At 44.0% G+C, this 16,198-nt stretch overlaps 1 protein-coding gene across 2 annotated transcripts in view; it reads left to right on the top strand.

Moving 5' to 3' along the window:
- Nucleotides 1-9,814: 9,814 nt before the first annotated feature.
- SMCHD1 (structural maintenance of chromosomes flexible hinge domain containing 1) overlaps nucleotides 9,815-16,198 on the top strand; it is a 107,360-nt gene continuing 100,976 nt past the window's right edge. The window contains exon 1 of one of the 2 annotated variants that reach the window (XM_055126578.1): nucleotides 9,815-10,203. In XM_055126578.1, the coding sequence (XP_054982553.1) occupies nucleotides 10,030-10,203 (174 nt within the window). In that variant the 5' untranslated portion in view covers nucleotides 9,815-10,029. The remainder of the gene's footprint in view (nucleotides 10,204-16,198) is intronic. The other variant, XM_055126577.1, reaches the window with a different exon arrangement.

Here is a 16,198-nt window from a genome sequence, read left to right as displayed (position 1 = left end):
GATTCACTAATTAAAGAATAAAATAAATTTAAAAAATAAAATAAAATAAAATGAACTTTGTTCCTTTCAAATCAGAATTTACTGCTGCTCTATGCTCAGGAAACACTCCTGGAAGTGCTCAGGGGATAGAGTTGGGGTCAATAACATTCAAGGCAAATGCCTTAACTATTGCACTATCTCTCTGGCCCAACATTTGGGCTTTTTAAAAGTGAAAACAAAGAAATAAAAATACTAGAAATAATTAAAATATCATTGACCAGAGAATAGAAAATTTGCAGTGTATTCCTATCAATAAATACTATATCATAGAGGAAAAAAGAAACTTACATGGACACAACTAAATCTTACAAATACGTTGAGACAAAAATATTTGCAGAAGATTGTATAATGTCATTATATTGTGATTTCTATTTTTTTTTGTTTTTGATTTTTATTTGTGTGTGTGTGATTTCTATTTCGAAAATGAATTAGGTCTTTGTCCCTTTTTTTTGTGGGGGGGGTCACTCTAGGCATTGCTCTATGTTCAGGGATCAATTTTGGTGGGCTCCAGGGACCCTATGGCATGTGGAGAGTCAAACCCAAGTCAGCCACTCGCAAGGTAAGTGCACTGCCCTCTGTACTACTGCTCTGGCCCCACTTTGAGATTTCTTAAACTTGAGTGGAAATGGAGTCTTTTATTATTCATAACAAGCCCCTTTGAGCTACATTCGTGCTTGTGTTAATGAAGGGATTTTTCTGAAAGCCCCTCAGGATGAGAGCTAGTTATCAAGAAACCAATTTAATGTATCGCATAGGGTGGGAGAGAAGCTAGAGGTTGAATTGATCATTAAACTTTTTTTTTGGTGAGGGGGACTTTTTGGGTCACACCCTGAGATATTCCAGGGTTATTTCTGGCTCTGCACTCAAGAATCACACCTGGCGGTGCTCTGGGGACCATATGGGATGCCAGAGATTGAAGCCGGGTGGACCGCATGCAAGGCAAACGCTCTACCCGCTGTACTATCGCTCCAGCCCCAAATCATCAAACTTTTTGTTTATTTGTTTGGGGGTCACACCTGGCGATGCTCAGGGATTACTCCTGGCTCTACACTCAGAGATTGCTCCTGGCAGTGCGCAGGAGACCAGATGGAATTCTGGGGCTTGAACCTGGCAAGCATCTTGCCCTATGTATTATTTCTTTGTCCATCAATCACCGAATTTAATGATTAATTCCTTTTTCCATCATGTGAAAAATAGGAAAAAGGACAGACTCAGAGAACTTCTGAGTTGGTAATGAGAACGTGCTGGCCGGAAGGCACACTGAGTCACAGGGCAGGAAGCTTAGCGCTCATATTCCCGCAGCTTGCTGGCCGGGTCTCTTGTAGTTGGCTGTTGGTAGTGCTCATATCCCCGCCTCTGATCAGAAATTTATGAATAAACTCATACTCTAGTACGCTGTTTTAATGGGCTCTGTAACTTGTTCTCCAAGCAAGTCGGTGGAGGTGAGAAGGGAGTCGCCCCACCTCTGATTTACAGCACAGGCAGCAAACCGACCACAGCTTGGCAGCTGAAGTTGTGGCTGTCCTGATAGTTTTATAGGACTGAGCTTTAACCTGTGAAATCTGACACCATCTTGAAGTAGAGCGTAGAGCGTCAGAATCTAGTTAAACTGTAGAATTCCCAGGGGTGTTGTAGAATTGCTTGATGTGTGGATTATGGGAAATCCACACATTTGGGATCAGAAGTGAAGTTTGTACTTTAGTTAAAAATTGAGAGTAGTGAAGATACCCAGCAAAAGTGTGCTTTTTAAAAATTAAAACTAGAAAAAATTGGAACTTTTTCAAATATTAAATAATGAAGTTGTAAATAGAAAGGGAAAAATACCTACACATTGAAGAACACAAATATGCCATTCTGGGAGGGGCACACTAAGGCCATCAAAATATTAATAACACTCTTTATCTTAAGTTGGGTCTAGCCATTTAAATCGTGTGCTCAATTGCATATGTGAACTATTTAAAACAAAAATATAAGAATAAAAACAGATTGGACCAAAAAAAGTCTTCTTACAGGTGTTAGCAATTTAAAAGTAATAAAAACTATCATTTCTCATATGAAGTAAAAATTCAACTACTTGGATTTTGAAGAAAAAATAATCAGTTTTGTAGCCAAAAAGAAGTAACACAAATAAATCATTTTCAGGACCAGAGAAATAATGCAGGAATGAAGGTACTGACCCTGCATGTAACCAAAACCCCAAACCCAGATTAGAACAACAAAAGCAAAAATAAATACAGAGAGGTAGTACAGAGGTTACAGTGATACTTACATGTGGCCACCACCTGGCATACCTCTTCCCCTGGGCATCAATGGGGTAGAGTCTTAGAGGGCCTGAGCATTGCCAGATGTGGTCATGGAGGTGCCCCAGATAATCCCTGCACTGCAGTGTTTGAAGACCACATCTTTGGGCTCTCACATTGAGTCAGAAGCCCCGATGGCTGAGAATAGTGGCTTCTCTGGTCTACCAAGCACTGCTTGGGAGACCGCAAGAAAAACAACAGGAAAAAAAAATTAAGAGCTAGATCCATAGTCCAAGGATGTGCATCCCATCTTGGGTTTGAGTCTAGCACTTTGTGGTCCCCTGGGCACTACAGTGACTCTTGAGAACAGAGCCACTAGCAGCCCCTGGGCATCACTGGGTGGGTCAATCACCCTCCCTCAAAACTCCAAAACAAAATCATTTTAAGATTCTCTATTCAAAGTTGTGATATGGAACTTAAAGCTAGTATATCAGTAGTAAGTGGGTAAAGATATAAATAACTAAGTATATAGTATGATATTAACAGAATAACACTTCAACTTTCCCCCCTTCTTTGATTTTACTTTAACAAAATCCTACCAACTGCATTTCTGAACTCAGTAGGCAGAGGAGATGTAGAGTGGGTAAGGTTTTTGCCTTGTACAGGGCATACCCCGGTTTGGCTCAATCCCTTGCACCACATATGGTCCCCTGAGCCCTGGCAGGATTGAGCCCTGAATGCAGAACCAGGAATAAATCAATAGGAATTACAAATGTGGCCACAAAATTAAGGGGGGGGGTGAAGACATGGTGTTTTCTTATCCCAGTGAGAACTTTGTCATGGATCATTATTTTGAAATATACTAAAAACTGCCATAATTTGTTTGAGTACTGTAGTCACTCACCTTTCTCCTGGGATGGTCCCAATCTATTTTGACCAGTAGTGTGTGGAAGAAGTAACACTTCAGTATCAAGTTCTAACCCTTAAGAAGGAATGCAAACTTCCACTATTTTGCGCTGTAGAAGCCAGTCCTTCATTAAACGTCTGTTTACCCCGAACCCCCTCTTCGTGAGAATGCAAACCTAGTGAAGAGGAAGAGAGTTTGATAGGCACTTACTCTTTGGAGTGTTTTCTTTTTTTTTTTTTTTTTTTTTTAATTTATTTATTTTTAATTAGAGAATCACCGTGAGGGTACAGTTACAGATTTATACACTTCTGTGCTCACACTTCCCTCATACAAAGTTTGGGAACCCATCCCTTCACCAGTGCCCATTCTCCACCACCCGTAAACCCAGTGTCCCTCCCACCCTCCCCAATCCCATCTCCCCCCCACCCCACCCTGCCACTGTGGCAAGGCATTCCCTTCTGCTTTCTCTCTCTAATTAGCTGTTGTGGTTTGCAACAAAGGTGTTCAGTGGCCGCTGTGCTCAGTCTCTAGCCCTCATTCAGCCCGCAACTCCCTTCCCCCACATGGCCTTCGACTACAATGTAGTTGGTGATCGCTTCTCTGAGTTGCCCTTTCCCCGGAACGTGAGGCCAGCCTCGAAGCCATGGAGTCAACCTCCTGGTACTTATTTCTACAGTTCTTGGGTGTTAGTCTCCCACTCTGTTATTCTATATACCATAGATGAGTGCAATCTTTCTATGTCTGTCTCTCTCTTTCTGACTCATTTCACTCAGCATGAAACTTTTCATGCCCATCCACTTAACTACAAAATTCTTGACCACTTTGGAGTGTTTTCTTTTGAAATTCAGTAACAGTGAAGAAACCAAGCTACTCCATAGACATTCATAATACAGTAGAAATGAGCTTCAGTTCCCACTAACCTCAACTGCTAGTCAGATGAAGGAGACAGTCATAGATCATCCAATCATAAATTCAAGCTGCCACGTAATTGCTTCTGTTTATATAATCTCAAGTGAGACCAGCAGAACTGCCCAGGTAAGCTCAATCCAAATTAAAGAATCATACTCAAATAAAAGTTCCTGCTTGAAGCCACTAAGTTTTTAAAATAAGCAATGTACAATTAGATAACATTCTTATTACTATGAAGTCGTTTTCCTTCTTCTCCCCCAGTTATGCTGAATCAGTAACACTAATATTGAATAAACATTGAGCCATGGGTTAAGTAAGGATAAAAACATGTAGATCTTTAGTTAAGGTTGCGACTTTGCTCACCCATGTATGCTCCTAGGTCCTAAATAGCAACACTTCTAATCATCTTATTAATTCCATGACCAAAGACGTTCCATGAACCATATATTTTACTCAACATAACACAAGCATTTCAAGTTGTATTGGAATGGTTCTCTAGAAGCAACTCCAAGTGCCTATTAAACTAAGCCTTGTTTAGTTTCCTCATCTGCACGGGAAGGTTGTTGGTAGTAATAAAATTTTTCCATTCAGGAAGTTTTGAGAATAAATAGTTGCCTTTATATGATTATGGAGAGGAATTCTGGTAAGACTACTTGAAATTGTCCAATTTTAATTAGTGACAACTATTTAAATTATCTGATTTAAATTTGGTCTTAATTTCAACTGTCACAGATGATTTCAAAAAAATTTTCAATTTATCGGCTGGAGCAATAGCACAGCGGGTAGGGTGTTTGCCTTGCACGCAGCTGACCCAGGTTCAATTCCCAGCATATGTCCCCTGAGCACTGCTAGGGGTAATTCCTGAGTGCAGAGCCAGGAGTAACCCCTATGTATTGCTGGGTGTGACCCAAAAAGAGAAAAAAAATTTTCAATTTAAAGTGACTTACTTCTTGCATTGCTGAGAATAATGGCATCAGAAAATTAAAATAGATTTTCTCATGGCTGTGAGATGCATTTTTAGTCAATATTTTAAAAAATAAGAACCCAGCACTGCTGTTTACATATGTTTGTGTACACACACACACACACACACACACACACACACACACACACCACCCAAAGTGGTCTTCAGGCATTGTAGACTAAACTAAATTCTGATCAATGAATTTATAAATTTTGAAAGGATTTTCCTTAGTGCTGATGAAATAATATACCATGTTTTTTTTAAAAAGCTCTCTGTTGGAGTGGGAGACTAATACCCAAGAACTGTAGAAATAAGTACCAGGAGGTTGACCCCATGGCTTCGCGGCTGGCCTCACGTTCCGGGGAAAGGGCAACTCAGAGAAGCGATCACCAACTACATTGTAGTTGAAGGCCATGTGGGGGAAGGGAGTTGCGGGCTGAATGAGGGCTAGAGACTGAGCACAGCGGCCACTCAACACCTTTATTGCAAACCACAACAGCTAATTAGAGAGAGAGAACAGAAGGGAATGCCTTGCCACAGTGGCAGGGTGGGGTGGGGGGGAGATGGGATTGGGGAGGGTGGGAGGGACACTGGGTTTACGGGTGGTGGAGAATGGGCACTGGTGAAGGGATGGGTTCCCAAACTTTGTATGAGGGAAGTATAAGCACAAAAGTGTATAAATCTGTAACTGTACCCTCACGGTGATTCTCTAATTAAAAATAAATAAATTAAAAAAAAAAAAGCTCTCTGTTGGTAAATGATTTAACTACAGCAAATTTTATTTGCTTACAGTAACCAATGCTATCAATACAAAACCACCACAATTCCCCAATACTACTAAACACAAATATATGAAACATCTTTTGAACTAGAATGCCAAGTTTATCTCTATTCAGGAAAAAGTAGCTATAGCTTGAGGGTGCTTCCAGGTTGCTTTAACTTCTACCAGTACCAAAATGGTTCTATTTGCATCTTTTCAGTTGGTGAGAAACACTGATTTTCCACTGCTATGTGATACAAATTATTCCTTACGGCCAAGACTTTTAGCTGAGTTTCTTGTTCTGTCAGCTAAATTTCAGTTTATCTTTTATCATCAGAATTCACTAGGGGCAGTGTTTTTTTCTTTTGTGTTTTATTTACCACTTTTCCTTTGCCAGTTTTTTAAAGAACTAAGTGGTATTTCAGACTGTGGACATTAGCAGAAGGATGTGGACATTGGTGAGGGGGTTGGTGTTGGAACATTGTATGCCTGACTCTCAATCACAAATAAGTTTGTTATTTTGTAATTGACAGTAATTCAATAAAAATAATTTTAATAAATGAAGTATTTCAGTGGATTAAATAGGTAGAACAATAACATAAAGACAGTGGCAGTGAGTCTTGGGCACTTTGGTGGTGGGTGTTAGGGACTCTGTACATCAAAATCATGAAAGTCAACGCTGTTGTAAATAACTATGTTACCTAAACTATAACAATAATATAAATTGGGAAGCAAAAAATAAATCTCAGAATTTTCCAATCCTTTTTTTCCCCTTTGGCAGGGCTCTGAGAAACAGAAGGGATGCCAGGGATTAAACCTAGTTCAGGTCAAGTGCAAGGCCAGTGCCATCTTTTCAACCCCCAGAATTTACTAGTCTTAAAGCTCAAAGTCCTAGAAGACCCAAGTTCTACTAAAGAAGCTTGTGGTTTGCTGTAATGATTCCTTAAAATCACCTGTAATAATAAACATATATTTCTAACTTTTAAAAAAAATAATCACTTCAGGTTTGCTCTCCTAAACCTGTGCTACCTCTTGAACACAGATCTTGGCTTGAGCTTTCAAGACTGTGTTCTCCACAGCGGGTAGAGCATTTTCCTTGCACGAGGTCGACCCGGGTTCAATATCCAGCATCCCATATGGTCCCCGATCACTGCCAGGAGTAATTCTTGAGTGCATGAGCCAGGAGTAACCCCTGTGCAACGCCGGGTGTGACCCCCCTCCCAAAAAAAAAGACTGTGTTCTCCCTTGACACGAATCTCTTTTTGCTTTTTCTGCTCTGGAGAAGCTCCTGCTCTTTCTTGAACACATATTTCGCACCCCAGCCCTCACCACCCTGTATGTCCTTCTGAATAAATTTTGTTTAATAAAAGATATCTGACTTCACTTTAAAAAAATTAAGTACTTCACTTAACCCTGGAAAATCTAAATTTTCCTCAGAGTTTGAAGTATTTAGTATCTCTTTCACTTCTGAAAACACTCTAAGTTCCTATTTATTCCACAAAGCTCTCCTATTTTTTCCACTGCAAAATCTTTAGGATCTATTACTATAATTTCATTTTGTTTTTTTGTCATACCTGGCAGTACCCAGGTGTTAATGCTTGATGAACCATGTGGACCACCTGCCATACACAAACAAAATATGTGCTCCAGCCTTTTGAGTTTAAGTCTCCAGTCCCTAAGTTCTAGACTTAAAGACTGTATTCATTCACTCCAAGAGAATTCAGTCTGGCATCACAGGTCAAGGACCAGATCCCGAGGGGCTCAAGAGGCCATAAACATTTGGGGTGGCTACGCAGCAAAAGACAACCACTGCAGGGACACTTTAATATACTCATGATAAGATGGCTAATAAGAATAAAGACTGAAGTCACTTAAAGAGAATTGAAGGACTGGGTCATTTGAACATAATCGCTTGTGATTGAAGTGTAATCAGGAACACATTTATCATTTCCCTTTGGTGAAAATATTATGAGTTTCTGGGAACAGAGGTTACTGGTAAATGGTTTTGGAGTTATTTCAGATTGCCATGTTGCCACAGAAGACATTGACTCCAGGGCTGAGAGACAGAGGACTGGAGTGTTGCTTTGTATATGGGAAACCCAGGTTGAATCATGTTCTCAAGATCCCTCAGATCACCTCTGGGTGTAGCTTACCACTTACTCCAAACAAACAACAAACAAACAAAAGACACTGACCCTGACTTGTTGTCAAAACAATACTCAACATCTACCAATAGTTGCTCAGATTACTGTAGTACATTCTCTGGCAACATTTTGGATTTCTCTTGGTAATTATGCTGAATTTTCTTCTAAAACCACAAGAGAGGAGGAACATTTGTCTTGCATGCGTGAGCTCCTACTTTCAACTCTCAGCACAACACACAAAAATATATAAAAGCAAAATTTTTGTATGGATGTGTTTATGTAATTTGAGTTACAGAGAAATGAAAAATCGCCCTAATGATGAATCTTTGTTCCTAGTCCCAATTTGACCAATAGAAGAGCAATAGTTCACCTGCATTTAAAAGGCAAAACATGATGCCAGAGAAATATTGTAAGAGGCTGGAGCAATAGTACAACGGGTTGGGTGCCTGCCTTGTACGTGGGTGACCCAGGCTTGATTTCCTCTTTACTTATAGTCCCCTACCAGGAGTGATCCCTGAGTGCAAAGCCAGGAGTAAGACCGGAGCACTATCCCATGCTGGGGTCAGTGGTGAGTCGGGGGTGGTAGATCCATAGGAAATGGAGCTTACTTGCTTTCTACCTTCCCCAACTTTTGCAGAAACTTAAATGACTTTTGACTTGAAACTTGCCTCTTGCCAGTTTTATCTCCCACCACTTAACAGCTCTATCCTTCCCAGTTCCAGTCCCTTTACACTTCCCTTAGGTCTCAATGGCAATATCCTAGTCTAATCCTAAGTATCTAGCCAATTGCACGCATACACCTTATAATTTTAGAACACTTTCATGTATGTAAGTTAAGATTCCAAACATACTCAGAACGCGAGCCTACTCATATAATTATGAAGATTTTGGAAACCCAACAAAATCTACCAGTTTCTACCCAAAGATTTTGAGAATTGAAAAAATTCTCTAATTTACTACCTTGCATAGCGATGTTCATGCCATCACTTTCAACCACAAAACCACCACTAGATTGGTGCGCGGGGGGGGGGGTGGGGGGGTGGGTGTTGGAAGTGGTGAGATCTGGGGTCTTCATGGGATTCCCTGACCTCTCCACAAGCAAGGCTAGCGTTCCAGCACTTCGAGCTATCTTTTAGGCGATCCCATTTAGTTTTGTCTTTGGCTCAGCGGGACTCAGGGGTTACACCTGGCTTTGGACTCGGGGCTCACTCCCGGGGGGAACATGTCGGGGTCCACATGTCGCAAATTCACCCCCGTTCGCTGGCGTGCAAGCAAGAGCCCCACCCGCTGTACGATCGCTGCGGCCCGCATCTGTTTTATCTAACAGATCTCTGGGATTTCAATTCCAGTTTTGAGGGGGCGGTGGGGTGATGGGGTGATGGGGTGATGGGGCGATGGGCCCTCCCCGGGGAGCTCTGGACGCCAGCCCGCAGTCCCCGGGCGCAGGGCGCCATAACGTCTCGGGGCTCGCTTCAGACGTCGGCAGCACCCCCATCCCCGCTTTGTTTTCACGACCCAAACAGAAACGCGCGCGACTGAACGGGGGGCGCCCGGCCTCCCGCCGCCCGCGGTCTCCCCGCGAGCACCCACGTGTTCGCAGAGAGGCCTGCTGCCGCCTGGGCCGGGCACCCCAGCCGGGCATCCCGGCAGGTGCGCGGGGCCGCAGCACGCGGGACCCTCGGCGAAGGTCGGCGGGGAGCCCCCCTCGCCCCCCTCCAGCCGCGGCGGGCGGAGGGGCGGCCCCGAGCGCGCCCAAGCCCCGCCCGGCCGTGCGCGGCCCGCAGGCCTCGCTCCGCCCCTCGACGCCGGGGCTGCCTCTTCCTCCTGCGCCAGCGGCTCCGGCGGCTGCTCGCGCCGCGCTCCGTGCTGCGAGGCTGCTGCAGGCGCTGGCGGCGCGGCCTGGGGGGCCCCCCGGGCGCCGCGGGTCGCGGAAGTGACGCGCGGCTGCCGCGGGAGCGCGTAGGACTCGGGGTCCGGGCCCAGGAGCGGCTGCTGCGCCGGCTCGAGGCCTCGCGCGCCGTCCCCGCGCGTCCCGGGCGCCCGGCCGGCTGCGCTTCCCCCCCAACATGGCAGCGGCGGGCGGCGGGCCCGCGGCCGAGCCTGGCGAAGGCGGCGGCGGCGACGGCGGCAGGACCGTGTACTTGTTCGACCGGCGCGAGAAGGAGGCCGAGCTCGGGGACCGGCCGCTGCAGGTCGGGGAGCGCCAGGACTTCGCCGGCTTCCGCGCCGCCGTGTGTCAGGTAGGGCGCCGCGACCGGGGCGCGGGGCCGCGGGGGGCAGTAAACCTGTCAGCCGGGGCCCGTGCGGCTCGTGGGGGCTCGGCCGGCGCGGCCCCGTCTCGGGGGCAGGGTGGGGGCGGGGGCGGCGACCTCCGCGCTCTCCGGGCGCTGCCGCTGCCCCACGAGTCGGGGAAACCGCCCGGGTCCTGCGGGCGCCGCTCTCGGGACTTCTCTGTGGAGAAAAGAGCGGGCTCAGCCCCCGGTGCCTCCGGTGGCGCGAGTCGCGCCGGTCGTTGGACGTGGTGGAATTCCTGGGGGCGATTTGCATTGGGTTCTGGAAACGTTGCGTTCATTTCTGGGGCTTTCGGTCAAGTTTGGCGCTGCCCGCCTCGGTGGGGTCCCGCGGGGCTGCGGACCCCCGCAAACTGCCCCGCCGCGCGCGGCGGGCGGGGCGCTGCCCAGCTTGTTCGCTGAGCCCCGATCCTTGGCAGCCCCAGAGCTTGGCCGTACCAAGGGGGTCCACGGGTATAGCGGGGGGTACATCGAAGGGGGTTTCTGTCCCACTCTTGTTAGTTTGCTTTGAAAACGAACGACCGCCGCAGAGATCAACTTTGAAGCGGGAAGTGTTTTGTAGAGGCGTGATGGTATGGGAAGACTTGTCATGCCTAATCGCTGCCTCTGTTTAAATGGCAAAGAACGCTTAGTGTCAAAGAAAAAAAAAAACTTCTGAAGCACTTTTTAATTTCTGATTCAGCTGCGGGCGAGGCTGATGCTTTAATGCCCGTGGAGAGGCAGAACTGGAGTCGCAGCGCTAATTGAAAGCCCAGAATAATCAGAAGCCGTTCGAGAACGAGGGTTGTTCACTTGTTCACAGCTGTCTTCCCAGTGTCTAGCACTGTGCCTTGCACGTATGCATGCCCAAAGTCGAAGGACTAGTTGCATGAAAACCGAAATTCATAACTTTGGAAGTGTGGGGATCCAGCTCACGTACTTGGGAAGTGAATGAAATAAAAGCTCATCTGTTGGTTCTTGTTCAAAAGCATCCCACAAAAAAGGAAGCGCTTCACGTTTATCATTTTTTTTAATTGTAAAATATCAGCATACTAAGAAGAGGGAACCTTGGGGGGAGGGAACCTTTGTGGTAGATGTTTTAGCTACTTTAAGTACTTGAAGTAGTTTCTTCTATAGCCTTGCTTCCAATAGGTCCTTAATGACTGTAATATGTTCTCTATCACTCTCAACTTAGTATTGTTAGGTTTTTTTTTTTTAACGAAGTTTTCATAATCAGAGTTTGAAATGGTAGATTCTGTAGGACTGGCCACGTATCTGCTTTAATGTGCGCTTACATTTAATGGACGCTTACATTGTTTTCAATTTTTGTAACTTAAAGAATGCCATGATAACACCTTGAAATTTCATTTCTCCCCAGCATTAGTATAGAAATTTAAAAATGCGTTACAGGAATAAATGTCAGAAAATTTTGAAATTCCATGGCATGTATTTTAAAATCGCTTCCCAAGAAGGTCTTACTCCTTCATTCTCCCTTGAGAAGTTTTCTCCCTGTGGTGGTATGGAGAGACTCCTGTGGGGGGGAAGGGGGTGCTGGCCTGCTGTATGCATGAAACCTTAAAATACTCTTGTCAGTCTCTGAATCTCCCTTCCATGGCTAGGATAGAGGAAGTGTTGTTGGCTTTTTATTGTTTGTTTTTGGTCCACACCAAGCGATGCTCCAGGCTTATTTTTGACTCTGCACTCAGGGATGACTCCTGCCAGGCTCAGAGGACTTATGGGGGTCCCCAGATCGAACCTGGGTCTGCCGCCCACAGGAAGCATCCTACCTGCTATACATACTATCACTCTGACCCCAAACTTATTGCAGAAATGGAAATTCTTGCCTATGGCTTATTATTGGCTGTCATTGGATTGTGGGAAATCCACTTTTTTTTTTTTTTTGGTTTTGTTTTTGAGCCACACCTGGGAGTGCTCTGGCAGTGCTCAGGGCACCATATGGAGTGCCAGGGAGTGATCCCTGGTTGCCTGCATGCAAGGCAAGCACCTCCCTGCTATACTATCCTTCTGGCACCTTGCTTTTTTAATATAACACTATAAGCATAACAAAATAATAGCGTAGTAATATAGAAAATTAACTCAATTCACTGAGACAACACTACAGTAAATCCAGCAACAGTAATGGTTATAGTCAACTCAATTTCGCATTACACTTTTGTTGGGTGCTATTGAACAAATGGACAAAGTAGAGCACTATCAGTGAAGCCACCAGAAGGAGAGAAACAAATTGCAGCACATTCTTCAATGTGTTCAACAGTTCATTCAAATTAGAATTTGAACCCAGGAGTCACATGAAGTATTCACGTTTTTTTTTTTTTTTAAGTGGGGAAGGCTCTTTTTGTTTGAAAATTTACCTTTTAAAACATAGATTATGCTTTAAAGATAGAATGCCATCTAATTTTATAGCTTTGTGACCATTACATGCATGAAAGACATGCATGTAAAGACGTGCATGAAAGACTGAATTAAATTACTAAAATAAGCCCAACACTATATATAATTAGTAATGAAACTGGATTGGAAACTGTTTGATTCTAAAAATTTTCTTGGTGGTGATGATCTTTTTTTTTTTAAAGAACACAGTACCCACATTGTGCACTAAAACTTACATTTTCCTAGTTAGGAGATGAGAAAAAATAATGCATTAAATTAAAAATTTTCATTAAAACTTAAACCAGTGTTTAGAGTGTCAGAAAAATACGAATCTGAAGAAAGCTTAGCTTGTTGGTAAAAGGGAGCAATGCAGAGGAAGGGGTGGATCAGAAGCTCTTAGACCTTTGATAAGCAGTTAAAGTGCTTTGATAACTCACCTGAGCTTTCATGACTTTACAGGACTGAAGATTAGAAAAATGACTCACTTCACTAGTTGTTAGTGTCCAGTCATTAAATCCTAGCTATGCAAACCTTTCTCAGGTCCAATTTTGAGGAAATGTCTACTTTTTCTTGGTGGGCCTGTGAATTTTTGTTACACTAGTATAACTATAATTATCCCATCATATTGTTATGAACAGGAACGTAACCTTTTTATAAACCTGAAGTTGCTTTGTAGTTAATGAGTGAATCTCATTTCTTTTTTTTTTTTAAGAACTTTTGTACATAGCATGCAGTTACTTTAAAAGAAGGGTGTGTGTGTAGTGAAATGTGTGAGAGAATACACTAGTAGTTGCCTACGATGTAGTTAAATGATACTGTTGTTTTTTTTTTCTTTTTTGGGTCACACCTGGCAATGCACAGGGGTCACTCCTGGCTCATGCACTCAGGAATTACCCCTGGTGGTGCTCAGGGAACCATATGGGATGCTGGGAATCGAACCCAGGTTGGCTGTGTGCAAGGCAAACACCCTACCTGCTATACTATCGCTCCAGCCCCGAGGTAGTTAAATGAGAGTGTGTTTGATAAACCTTGCACCACTTACAGCAGTAAGATCAATTTAGCATTTCCTAATCTTCCTGAGGGCGGCAGGGTAATTGATAAAAACTCCACAATGTGTATAAAATCAAACAGTCCAACTTTTAGGGAAGCAAAAGTTGTGCTCACCTTCCTTCCCCTCCCCCTTCCTTTTCTCCCTTTCCTCTCTCTCCTTTCTTTTTCCCTCCCTCCCCTCCCCTCACCCTACCCACAAAGCTTTGATTTGAGAAAAGTTTCTCCCTACATGTCTCACAAATTGCAGCTGCTAGCAAAGCAAGAATTTCATCCCTTCTTTTTTGCCTTCCTCCCTCTTTTCTCCCTACATTTCTCATAAAACCCAAGTGATAAAATGACAGTATTTTCACATAGGAAGAACCGCTGCTGGTATTGCCCTGTACTGTTAAGGCTGCATGTTAGTTGAGATAAAGCGACCTGCTTTAATCTGTATTCACTCAAATCCAGTATGGGTATTCTTTGTCTTGTTCACTCAGGGATAAAGTCGTTGACTGTTACGCCAAAGACCAAACCATTAAAGGCCATTTTGCAGGCTCCTTGTGTGTTTCTGACTCGACTGGGTTGTTGAATGGGTTGTAGATAATTTGAGGATTGGGCCTGGAGAGATTGTATAGTGTATAGAACACTTGTCTTGCATACACCCTTACTGTCCCCCTGAACCTTCCAGCAGTGATTCCTGAGTATAGAGCCAGAAGTAACCCCTGAGCATCCCCAGGTGTGACCCCCCCAAAAAAGAGTTGTTTTTAGAATTTTCTGGACTGCCAATATGTTAGCCGTTCCTAAGTATTTTGTAAAATTGACTTGAGAAGAATTGTGCAGCAGGGAGTTTGAAGATAGCTAAGGATGTGATGAAGGGGAGGTTCTCAGTGTGACCCATTCGATGCAGAGCCATATGTTTGGTTAACCCAGGAAAAAGCTTGGTTTAGTGCCCTCTTAGTGGGGGTGAGGGTGGAGTGGGAGAGGTCTCCCGAGGAGTGCTCAGGAGGTCAAAGCCCCCTCTGGCAATGCCAGTCACTCACTGAACAGCCAAGGTTGCAGAGCTGCTCTGGTCCAAGAGTTGTGGACTGCCGGGGTCACCCCAGCTTTAATAGAGTGGGGGCCGCTTCCAGGGCTGCACACGATGATGCTGGTCACATGTAAGTAGGTCACATGTAAGACATGTACCTTACCCTTATACTATCTTTCTGGCCCCTGAAATGCACTTATAACAGTGAAAAAGATGACTGAAACTCTTGCCCCAATAGAATGTTATAGAAAGAATGAAAAACTTTTATCAGGATTTAGGGCCTGGCCAATTTGTTTAATAAATTGATTTCAGATTTAAAATATTCGCGCAGAGGTAGGGTGTTTGCCTTTCACGCGGCCGACCTGTGTTCGATTCCTCTGTCCCTCTCAGAGAGCCCGGCAAGCTACCGAGAGTATCTCGCCCCCAAGGCAGAGCCTGGCAAGCTACCTGTGGCATATTGGATATGCCAACAACAGTAACAGTAAGTCTCACAATGAGAGACGTTACTGGTGCCTGCTCGAACAAATCGATGAGCATGGGGTGAAAGTGACAGTGACAGAGCTAGGGTCTGGAGCAATTGTACAGATGGTAGGGCTCTTATCTTGCATGCGGTCAACCTAGGATTGATCACTGGCCTCTCATATGGTCCCCTGGCCCCTCTAAGGAGTGAGTGATTCCTGAGCGTAGAACCTGGAGTAAGCCTTAAGCACTACTGGGTTTGACCACAAAAAAAAAAATTAAATAAAAAACCCAATTCTCTGAAATCAATATATTATACAGCTATAATAAAGGATGACTTCTGCATCAGGTAATAGATTAAACTTAAGGCAACAAAAACTAGATCAATGATTAAAAAGTTTTTAACAAAAACCCTCATTGTTTAATACTAAAAGAAGCACCAACTCCCACTCTGAACACTGAACTTGTGCTAAAGGGAAACAATAAAGCATTTATCCAACTTCTTATATCAACTATATTTCTAGATAACCAGAAAGCTCTATTAAATGAGGCAAGGCAGCTCTTTAAAAAAAATTAGCTAATTTTACAGGAATAGGGTCATCAGAATACCACCACCAGTGGATGAACTTTATCAGATAAGAAAAACTTTATTATGGAGGGACTCCAACTGAAGGCACTTAATTCCCTAACTTGATGTTAATGTTGTTGTAAGTCTGCTATATTCATATATTTATTATATGCCACCTCCTGAGGGAAGTACTGTGTACCAGGATTATTTTTGGAGTACTTTTTGTAAAGAAACTGAACCAAAGCCTTAATTACAAGCTTTTAAAAAAAACTCTTTCAAGACCACAGGTAGGGTGCTTGCCTTGCACACACCTGACCAGGATTCGATCCCCAGGACCTTACTAGGTCCCTGGGCACTCTGGGAGTGGTCCCTGAGCAGAGAGCCAGGAGTAAGCCCTGAACACTGCTGGGTATGGCCCTAACAAACCAAAAAATTTAAAATAAACATGAATAAAAAATAATTTCAGTATTATTTTTATTATATTTTATCAG

The sequence above is a fragment of the Sorex araneus genome, chromosome 2, assembly GCF_027595985.1.
Source record: "Sorex araneus isolate mSorAra2 chromosome 2, mSorAra2.pri, whole genome shotgun sequence".
Lineage (NCBI taxonomy): Eukaryota > Metazoa > Chordata > Mammalia > Eulipotyphla > Soricidae > Sorex > Sorex araneus.
The sequence above is the reverse complement of the archived record's forward strand: the minus strand, read 5'-3'. Positions and strand labels throughout refer to the sequence as shown.